This window comes from Harmonia axyridis, chromosome 5 (genome assembly GCF_914767665.1).
Source record: "Harmonia axyridis chromosome 5, icHarAxyr1.1, whole genome shotgun sequence".
NCBI classification, from domain to species: Eukaryota; Metazoa; Arthropoda; class Insecta; order Coleoptera; family Coccinellidae; genus Harmonia; species Harmonia axyridis.
In genome coordinates, this window is record NC_059505.1 from 39,580,411 (window position 1) to 39,591,718 (window position 11,308).

The 11,308-nt window shown below is 35.0% G+C and overlaps 1 protein-coding gene across 4 annotated transcripts in view; it reads left to right on the plus strand.

Annotated features, from left to right (window-relative positions):
- LOC123680518 (diuretic hormone receptor-like) overlaps window positions 1–8,280 on the plus strand; it is a 34,551-nt gene extending 26,271 nt beyond the window's left edge. For 2 of the 4 annotated variants that reach the window (XM_045618458.1, XM_045618457.1), the window contains exons 9-10: window positions 1,801–1,967; window positions 7,367–8,280. In XM_045618458.1, the coding sequence (XP_045474414.1) occupies window positions 1,801–1,967; window positions 7,367–7,556 (357 nt within the window). In that variant the 3' untranslated portion in view covers window positions 7,557–8,280. Of the gene's footprint in view, window positions 1–1,800; window positions 1,968–4,129; window positions 4,364–7,366 lie in introns of those variants that run through there. The other 2 variants (XM_045618460.1, XM_045618459.1) reach the window with 2 other exon arrangements.
- The last annotated feature ends 3,028 nt before the right edge of the window (window positions 8,281–11,308 follow it).

Sequence of the window (11,308 nt, forward strand, 5' to 3'; positions counted from 1 at the left end):
TTCATAAGACCAAAAATGCTGGTCAGTCAGGCCATGTGCCCATGATCGAAACAAGTGATAGTCCGAGGGCGCAATGTCTGGAGAATATGGCGGGTGGAGTAGGACTTCCCATTTCAACGTTTCCGATTATATCTTGACCACTTACGCAATATGGGGTCGAGCATTATCATGTCTCTCGTTGTATTGTGGCCGTTTGCCTTTCAATGCTCGGCTCAAACGCATTAATTGCGTTCGATAACGATCGTCCGTGTTTGTTTCAGTCGGTTTTAACAATTTATAATACACTACTCTGAGCTGATTCCACCAAATACTGAGTATGACCTTGGAATCGAATAATTGGTTTGGCCGTAGACGTGGAAGCATGGCCGGGATATCCCCATGATTTTCTACGCTTGGGATTATTTTTATGAACCCATTTTACGTCTCCAATAACAATGCGATGCAGAAGTCCCTTCCGTCTTCCTTGCAAATAACTGTTCACAAGCAAACAAACGCCGTTCAACATCTCTCGGCTTCAACTCGTACGGCACCCAATTGCCTTGTTTCTGAATGATTCCCATGACTTTTAGACGTTTTGAAATGGCTTGTTGCGTCACTCCCAATAATCCTGCCAATTCTTGTTCCGTTTGACACCAGTCATGATCTAGTAATGCCTCCAATTCTGCTTCTTCGAAAATCTTCTCTCTTTCACCGTCATGCAGGTCTTCGACGTCAAAATCACCGTTCTTGAAGCGTTAAAGCCACTCTCGGCACGTTCTTACACTAATAGCGGCCTCATCATAGGTATTCGAGAGCATTCGATGAGCTTCAACCGCAGATTTCTTCTTATTGAAGCAGAAATTTAAAACCTCCCTCAAATAATAGTAAATCTTTTTGCTGTTGATCGATTCCGTTCAGATATAAGGCGGCAATAAAATAAAGTAAATCACATGGCTTGCCGCAAAGGGCAACTGTTTGTGGTCAAACAGTCATAAATCCTATCCCTACTTCGTCCCTTACAGACTGTCAGGATCGTACTCGCAACGAAATGTGGATATCCATTGTAAATTGATGTTTTGTATAACCATTTCACAGAAGAGTAAGAAATGAAATAAAGCTTTACCTGTTTAGATCGCTAGCTGTGTAAAATTTGTGCAATTTTTAATCTGAGAATGATCCTTATGAAACTGAGATATTATTTATAATTTTTGCATATCATGTTAGATTCTTCACATTATTTTTGTATGTTCAATTTTTATTTTTATGAATGTTTTAAATTTTCCGATTTGTTCCGAAATTTCGACACGCATCTTTTGAAGCTTGGTATTAACAAGGAAAACAAGTTTTATAACGGTAGCATGTGTGCTCCAGTGTCGTATTATGGTACTGATAGTTGATCGGTTTAGGGAAAAAAAGGACTCAATATATGTATGCAACTCAAAGAACCTTAATACTGAAGAGAATAGAAACTTTTGAAAGTGAGTTGAGAAGAAATAAACATTTTCTATTGGGATGTCAATGCTTACAGAAGTCAGTAACATTTTCAACCAATTCATTCGAAAAATTTAGACATCCTGACGAAATTATAGCGCGCTGAAAACCATCCAAGTCAAACCACGCAAAAAAAAAACCCACCTCATTTTTTCTCCGTTTGTGACCCGATAATCGAACACGGACGGAAATAAAACCCCCTTAGGAACACAGAACAAGTCGTCCACTCTATCTTCTTTTTCTGTATGTTGGCCGCGTTGAATTTTTTATACCGCAGTTGATCCGATGATTGGTTTCGAATTGAATTTCGCGGTCTTCGTCTGGTTGCAGGGGTTCACGGTTGCCCTGCTGTATTGTTTCCTGAACACGGAGGTCCAGAACGCTGTTCGACATCATTTGGCCACGTGGAAGACCAGGAGATCGCTGGGTCCCAACCGTCTGCGGTCAGGCAGCCGCAGTAAAGATTGGTCTCCCCGATCGCGCACGGAGAGCATACGGTAAGTTGCAGTACTCCTAACATCCTCCTAGATCTATAGGGACAAACTTTTTCAACCGATACTGTAGCGTTTCTACGATATATCTTCAGAAACCCCTGCAAATTTCACACTTTGCTTTCTTATTTCATTAGTTGATCTCAGAAAATATTGCGAATATATTGCAAAATACTGCGAAACCTTCAAATTCTACATTTTGATTTATTTATTTTTTTGTTAACACAATAATACCTAATTGAAAAACAGTTAAAAATTTTACACTATGATTCATTATTTCCTTCTGTTTAATGGAATATTGCAAATTATCGAAAAAGTACTGCAAATTTCACACTATCCTTTACTGTTTCCATTTATCTTACAAATTATCGCAAATCATTCGAAAAATACTCAAAATTTCACACTGCAACTCATCATTTCTTTCAAATAATCATTGAAAAAACATTGAAGAATTTACACCATGGTATACCTATTATTTTCTTTTATTTCATGAAATACTGCCGATCCTACCAAAATACTGCATATCTTAGACTTTGCTTCATTATTTCCTCCTCTTTTTCAAAATATTGTAAAACATCGAGAAAAACACTGCAAATCTCCCACTACGGTTCATAATATCCTTTTATCTTATAAAAAAATTGTCTATCATTGAAAAATACTCCGAATTTTACACTATACTTCATTTTTCCTCTCATCTTATGAAATATTACAAATTATCGAGAATATACAGCAAAATTTAAGGAACAGTTTATTATTTAGTTTCCTGTTGAAAAATATTGCTAATCATTCAAAAACGAAAATTGTATACTAAAAATTGTTTTGTAAATTTTAAACTATGTTTCCTTTTATCGATAAATTATCGCAAATCATTGAAATAACACTCAAAATTTCACACCGCGGCCCATTATTTTCTGTAATGTTATAAAATATTGCTAATCTTTGAAAAAAAATTGATGAATTTACACTTTGTGCATCATTTCCTTTCATCTCGTGAAATATTGGCGATCATTGTAGAAATACTGCAAATTTACAATTCGCTTCATTGTTTCCTCTCATCTCATAAAATATTGTAACACATACAGAAAAAGAATGCAAATTTCAAATAATGATTCATTTTTTCTTTTATCTCAAAACATATTGGCCATCATTGCAAAAATACTGCAAATCTTTGAACTTTGCTTCATTGTTTCCTCTAATCTTATGAAATATTGCAAATTATCGAAAACACGCTGCAAACATTACAGAACGGGTTATTATTTCGTTTTCTTTTGGAAAATATTATAAATTATCGAAACAATACTGCAAAATTCACAGTAGTTGTATTTTATTATTTCGTTTTCTTTTGAAAAATATTGCAAATTATCGAAAAAAACTGCAAATTTCACAATATGCTTCATTGTTCTCTTTTATTCTATGGTATATTGCAAACCATTCAAGAACAGACCAAATTTTATACTATAATTTCTTTTCATCATATGATATATTAAAAGACATTGAAAAAATTGCAAATTTTCCAGTATGCTTTACTGCTTCCTTTTATCTTATAAATAATTTCTTGTCATTGAAAAAATACTGAAGAATTTATACTATGGTATATTGTTTCCTTTTATCTAAAGAAAAATTGTCAATCATTAAAAAATACTGCAAATTTTTTTTTTTTGCTCCAATTTTTTCTATCATCTCATGAAATATTGCAAATAATCGAAAAAACACTGCAAGTTTCACAGTGTTTTATCGTTTCCTTGTGGAATATAAAAAATCATCAAGAAAAAGAAACGCAAATTCTACACTAATTTCTTTTTATCTCATGAAATATTGCAAATCACTGAAAAAACACTAAGAATTTTACCGTATGGTTCATTATTGATTTTATTTCATAAAATATCGCATATCATTGAAAAAAATTATTAATTTTACACTATGCTTCACTGATTCTTTTTATCTTATAAATTATTTGTAAATCATTGAAGAACATTGTAAATTCAAAATTATGCTACCATTTTGGGGCAAGAGAACAAAACGGCAATTTTAGGATATCCTCAATATCACCTGAAGAGTATGCCTCATCCATGACAGAGGAAACTCTAATTGCAAATCAAGGCTATCATTTCACGATTAGTTATTAGTAATTTAAGTGGGGTGTATATAGAATAATGTATGCAAATCAGTTTCACAGAATGGTCCCTCGTGCCTCCAGATGACATTGAACCAGGAAGTTGAAGGTCATCAAATGAAATCCCCATATTCATAAGAAGACACCTCGAATTCAGTTGATACGTTGTTGATTTTTTCAAGATTGTGTCGACGTTATCGTACATTATATTATACCAAGCAATACTTACATATATGTTGATATGACTGTTTTTTTATTGACACAGTAAATTCTCGTTTCATTGTTACATCTATTTTTTTTTCTTTGTTTTTTTTTTCAGATCCATAACTGAGTTTTTCTTTAAGATGCAGGGTGGTTCATGGAAACTTTTTTATGTTTTGGGTTTTACAGGAAGGGTGGTAAAGGGTGTTTTTTTCGAGGTATATAACTTTAAGTTGGCATACTGTTCAAGATGGCGACCGATTTAACAGCTGTCAAGTGATTTATTCTCAGTTTGGTTTGGCAATTCTTCATGAATAGAATCACGCCTGAACAACGCTTGCAAATAGTGCAATTTTATTTCGAAAATAATGGTTCTGTGCGGAATACGTATCGCGCACTACGTCCATTTTATTTTGTTTAGCGATGAAGCGCAATTCTGGTTGAATGGCTACGTCAACAAACAAAACTGCCGCATTTGGAGTGAAGCTAATCCTCAAGTGTATGTCGAAACACCGTTACATCCAGAAAAACTGACTGTTTGGTGCGCTTTATGGGCTGGTGGAATCATTGGTCCGTACTTCTTCAAAAACGATGATGGCCAGAACGTTACAGTCAGTGGTGATCGGTATAGAGCGATGATTACTAACTTTTTCATTCCTGAATTGAACAACCATGATGTCCAGGAGCTGTGGTTCCAACAAGACGGCGCAACATGTCACACAGCTAGTGCCACAATCGATTTATTGAAAGACACGTTTAGTGACCGCCTAATTTCACGTTTTGGACCTGTGAATTGGCCTCCAAGATCTTGTGATTTAACACCGCTAGACTACTTTCTGTGGAGCTATGTACAGTCATTGGTCTATGCGGATAAGCCACAAAACCTTGACCATTTGGAAGACAACATTAGCCGTGTTATTGCCGATATACGGCCACAAATGTTGGAAAAAGTCATCGAAAATTGGACGTCCAGATTGGACTACATCCGAGCCAGCCGTGGCGGTCATATGCCAGAAATCATATTTAATATGTAATGCCACAAGATTATCTTGCGGATAAATAAAATTCATGTCAATCGAATAACCCATCGTTGTTTTATTGCAATTTAAAGTTCTATAGCTCAAAAAAAAACACCCTTTATAAGAGGTGGGGGAAGGCACCATCATTACCTTCTTAATGGAATGCCATTTCAGTATCAACAGAACAGTGGACGTTCCCATTGATTATTATAACAGTACATCGACTTTTTGTTCAGAATTCAATGAATTATATTGAAAAGAGTTAAAAGTCTGAGAAAGACTGGATCTATCGTAAACCCACTTTCAGGTCACAATCACAAAGGATCATTCGCAGAATGGGGCAAAACTTCATTAGGAATCCTCGATGCAGCAATGTGCACGGTCTAACAGAACGATTTCAAGTTCCACTTCAACAACTACAGCCAAGACTATCAACAACAAGAAGATTTTACTGTAGGCGTGCAACTTATCTTGTAGGATGAGAACGCTATCATCTTTGCAAGCGATTAGGCTTAATTTCACTTGAGCGGAGAGTGAGGATTTGAGAGGATATTGCTAGGATTGTTAGGAAAACGTTCGATGGAGTTATGGAGGATTTTGCGGTATTACATTCAACAAGATAACCGTCACCTGTTCTATCAGGCCAATTGAAAAGTCCCCAGTTTGATACACAGATGGCGGTGCTAGTATTAAATCCATATGGTTTTTAGTTAGTACACATCTTCAAACGATACGTGTCAAAATTTGACAGCAGTTCGACCATTAGTTTGCGAGATATTGCGTTGTGAGTGTAGCTTCTTTTGTTGAGAAAAGATGGAAATAAAGAATTTCGTGTACTGATAAAATATTCCTTTTTGAAGGGAAAAAAACCAGTTGAAGCAAAATCTTGGCTTGATGCAGAGTTTCCGGGGTCTGCACCAAGAAAATCAACCATCATTGATTGGTATGATAAGTTTGAACGTGGAGAAATGAGCACCGAAGACGGCGAACGCAGTGGATGCCCAATAGAGGCTGTCATTGACGAAAAATTCGAAAAATTCCCAAAATAATTTTGAATGACCGTAAAGTGAAGTTGATCGAGATAGCAGACATTGTGAAGATATCATCTGAAGGTGTACATCATATCCTTCACGAATATTTGTACATGGGGAAGCTGTATGCAAAATGGGTGCCGCGCGAGCTCAAAATCGATCAAAAGCAACAACGTGTTACTGATTCTGAGCAGTGTTTGAAGCTGTCTTAGTGCAATAAACCTGAACTTCTGCGTCGATATGGGAGAATGGATGAAACATGGCTTCATCAATTCACCCCGGAGTCCAATCGACAGTCAGCTGAATGGACTGCACACGATAAACCGAATCCAAAGCGAAGAAAAACACAAAAGTCAGCTAGTAAGGTTATGGCATCAGTATTTTGAGATGCGCAAGGTTTAATATTCATTGATTAGTTCCAAAAGGGCCAGACCATCAACAGCGATTATCATATAGCGTTATTGGATCGTTTAAAGGATGAAATCGTTAAAAAACGGCCCCATTTGAGGAAAAAAAGGTTCTGTTTCATCAAGACAATACGCCGTGTCACAAATCAATGAAAGCAATGGCAAAATTGCATGAATTGGGCTTCGAATTGCTTCTGCATCCACCGTATACGCCAGATCTGCCCCCCAGCGACTTTTTCTTGTTCTCAGACCTCAAAAGAATGCTCGCTTGAAAGAAATTCAGCACCAATGAAGAAGTTATCGCCGAATTTGCCTATTTTGAAGCGAAAGACAAATCGTACTGCAAAAATGGTATCGAAAAGTTGGAAGATAGCTATAATCGCTGTAAAATGTGTTTTGCTATGGTAGACCGGGGACTTTTCAATAGGCCTGTTTATTTTTATAGTTGAATCTAATTATCTGAAATGGCATTCAAGAACAAATTTTTCTTGTAAAGAAATCAAAACGTCATGTTACCGTGAATCACCCTGTAGGTCAATCAGGTCAATTTCGGGAGGTAATCAATTTTCAACTGCTTGATACTGAATTGTTACTGTTTGCAACCAATAAATGTTCACTTTAGTGTTCTGTTCAGATTATATAGTCAGCCAACCAGCGTTTATCATAAAAGAGAATCTACAGCATCTGAAGTGACCACAACGACGTTAGTAACTGTTAATGGAGGGACTACAAGACCTTCAATCAACGAATCGTCTTTCATAGCTACCCAGAGGACATCTCTGCTGTACCCCACCAGGACAGGGGGGCCTGGAGGAAATGTTTGAACGTGAAATTTAGTCTAAAATGATCAATTTTTTTCCTTAATCTCCTCTACTTTTCAAAAGGACCAGGATGAAAGGCGTTGTGGATGACTTTTGATATAACTATGTTGGCAACCGTGAATATTAATGTCAGTTGTCATTTCTGTCAAAATGTTGCAATGTGTTATTTTTCCATTTGGGATATATGGATACTGGTCGAGATTTGAATTGCAAAATTGATAACTTGGTATTCATCAATGAAATCTTTCACTTATGTACAAATATTCATGAATGCCAATGTATTAATATCAATGGTGCCACCATAACAATGCTCATCCCTTGTGGGTTGTTCAAAGGCAGGACCAGAAAAGTATTCGAAAATTAGTTCGAACTTTCTCAATTGAGCATCTCGATATATGTAAAATTCATGAACTCGATGTAAAGACAGTCTTTTAAGAATTGAAGTATTCTAAACCCAACATGAGAAAATATTGTGGATTTTTCATCGCAGTTTCATGTTACCACTCTTCAAAGTAATGAGTTTACCTGGATCTATTTTGAAAGTCCAAAAGCATTGATTTTGACCATTACTCAATCAGATATGATCTAGATCTACTAACATTGAAAACTATTTTGTACTCTTTGAACACAGTTTCAATCTTCCTACTTGATTGAACACTTTTTGTAAGGTGTTAATAATTCGTATATGAAGACGTTATAAACTGAATATTTTACTATAGATGTGATTCAAGAACGGGTTTATTTTTCAATGTAGTACCTAAGTAGAAATTGAAAAATATAAAATACTTTTTAAACACTTTATCACAAGATTCAAACATAGGACGGGAACTACCCGCCTATTTTTCATAAGGATTTTTTTCTTGTCATACTAGCTCACTTTGTATTTCCATGAATTAGTTATCAGTTCTTAATAGTTCTTAATGTTTGGCATGAAAATATTGTCATTTTCCTAATATGAGTTAGTATGACATGAAATTTGTATGCTGCGCAGGATTTGTAAGATGTCGTTCTTTGGGCAATAACATATACCCAATATCCAGATTTCGAACCACTCTACTTTTTCTCATCAAGTTCCAAAACAAGAAATTGCCACATATCCTTATGAACTTGACTGAAGGCAATTTACTCAAAGAAAGGTCAATACATATCACGAGATTGAAACAAAAAAAATTAACTAAGGTTCAAAATTAGTCAAAAATAAAAATGAAGAAGATAACTCCAAGTCTCAGATATATTGATATGTAGTATATCAATCGCACAAAAATAGCAATAAATATAGCAATGGAAGTGGTGTACAAGCACATATGAAGTACACCCAAATAATTGAAAATCAATTATTTACAGAGAAAGTAGATTCTCAACAAATCTGATTTTAGTATAATTCTCTTAATCCCGTATTATATAGGACCTTTTTGTGTCTATTTTTGATGTTATTCTCATGTTTCGTTCATAAATATTTGACTGATTTATATCACATTTTCTGTAACAATATAATCATAAAAAAAGGTATAAGCATGAAGTGAAATTAAAACAAGCGTAACTTAAAATGTTATTGACAATTTCTTATTGTGTTGGTCTACTTGCATTTTGACATTTGAGGGAGAAAAGTTTAGTTGAATTTCATGCACCACTCAAAAGAAGAACGCCTAGTGTAATACGAGATTTGTGTTTTTTCGTGATTTAGTCAGTTCATTGTAACAATAGAAGAAGTTCAAATATACTAACTGACAAAGGAACTTCAACACCCAGAAGGAGCTGTTTAAATTTTAATTTTTTTTTGGTAGAAGATAGATAGTATAGCAAGGAGTAAATGATTGAAATTTGCATGTGCAATAGCACCCCATACCATAACGCCTTTTGTCCGGTGTACATGACGCTCAACATTCAACTGAGGTTCACATCTTTCTCCCCGACGTCGTCTTACCCTTCTTCGGCCATCAAGTGCACTCAAGGAGAATCGAAATTCATCAGAAAAGACGACCTGATGCCATTCCACATTCCAATGTTGACGTTCTCTGCACCACTGTAATCGTTGCCGGCGATGCTCAACCATCAGAGATAACACAAGGTGGGGTCGATAATGCTGCAGTCCAAAAGACCTTATCCGGCGGTAAACTGTTCGGACAAATAACCTTGTTCTCCTAACCACTCATCAGCCAAAGATCGAATTATCGCAAATCGGTCTCTAATGACCGTAAGTCTTAGACGTTGATCTTGAACTTCATTTGTGCTCCTTCGACGTCCGGTGTCTACTCTTCTTCGATTTTGGGCATTATCAAACTACGCCTGACAACATTTCATAACAGTTTTTGGATTTCTGTTCGTACAGTTAGCGATTTTTTTTTCAAATTCACTTAGCTGGCGATAAATTCTGGGTACACGTGCTCTAGGCATTTTAACAACCATTAAACATCTCCCGGTTTGTTGTAAAATTTAAAACAATTCAATTATTTACTCCTTGTTGTACTATTTATGTTTTACCAAAAAAAAATTAAAATTTGAACAAATTCTTCTAGGTGTTGCAGTTTCTTTGTTAGTTAGTATACATCTCATCGTTCTCCTTCTTTAAAATAACGTTCTGTTAAAATTTTGCACCCCATTTTGATTTCCTCATAGAAGTATAAGTCACCTGGTTATTTCATTGTTGTTATTGTTGTCTTCGTATGTTAGTATTCCGATATATAGATGTTTGTATGTATTGTCAAATGTTGGAGACTGCGTTGTGAATTTTTCCAAGCTACGTCATCCCAGAATCAGATAGGATTCAACCCGACCTTCAAATTCCATTCGAGTGTTCATAAACTCGCTGACCAGCTTTCTCGTGCCAAATTCAACGATAATTGGATGAGATTAATTATTGTCAATTCGATAGTGTGATATGCATCATGAGAAAAATTTAAAAAATTGAAAAAAAAAAAAACAATCCTGTTATTATCTGTTTAAGGAATAAGAGTACATCGATGAGCGGAAGCGATTTTATCTTTCACACTAAGCCGTTTGAAGAAGTGGATTGGTCTAGTGTGAACGGAGCATCACAGAATATTTTTGGCTTAGCGAAAGAACATTCCAATATTTTTATTCGATACAAAACGTATCGCTTCACTTATCGATTTCTCAGTGATATTTATCATATGTCTATTTTAGTGTTCGAAAATGTTCTATTTATCCTATACTAAAAAAAATAACGTATAACTATATATATATTGTGAACTGTTATTTAACGTGATTTCTTTCAAGTTTTTCCTCCATAAGTGTACTATTTTTAAATACATTACGATTTTTATATAGGTACTTTCATTAATTGACCCCATCCCTCAAATATTCATCTACTAATATGATAGTTTGGTATAAGAATGATAACAAATTCTAGATCGATATTCCTTTTATTGCTACATAAATAACAATCAATAACAACTATAGGTAAATCACAACTCATTCAAAATAATCTAAAGGTAAAGAAAAAAACAGAATTATCACAGATGAGTAGGTTTCTAATACCTAGATTTGTATAAATATACGTTTCTATTCTTGTATTGAGAAATCTTACGAATTAGTCTATAAATAATTACTCAAAGGGAAATATATTTGTTCGCTCCTTAATAATGATGTCCATTCTTCCTTTCACACGTCTATCAAAAAAATTAAAATAATCACGTCATTCAAGCTATACATCTTTGTTAAGAGGTAAGTAAATATGAATTGATTGGACCATGAATTGAATTTTGTTCGTTTATACAATGAAATATTAGGTGAAC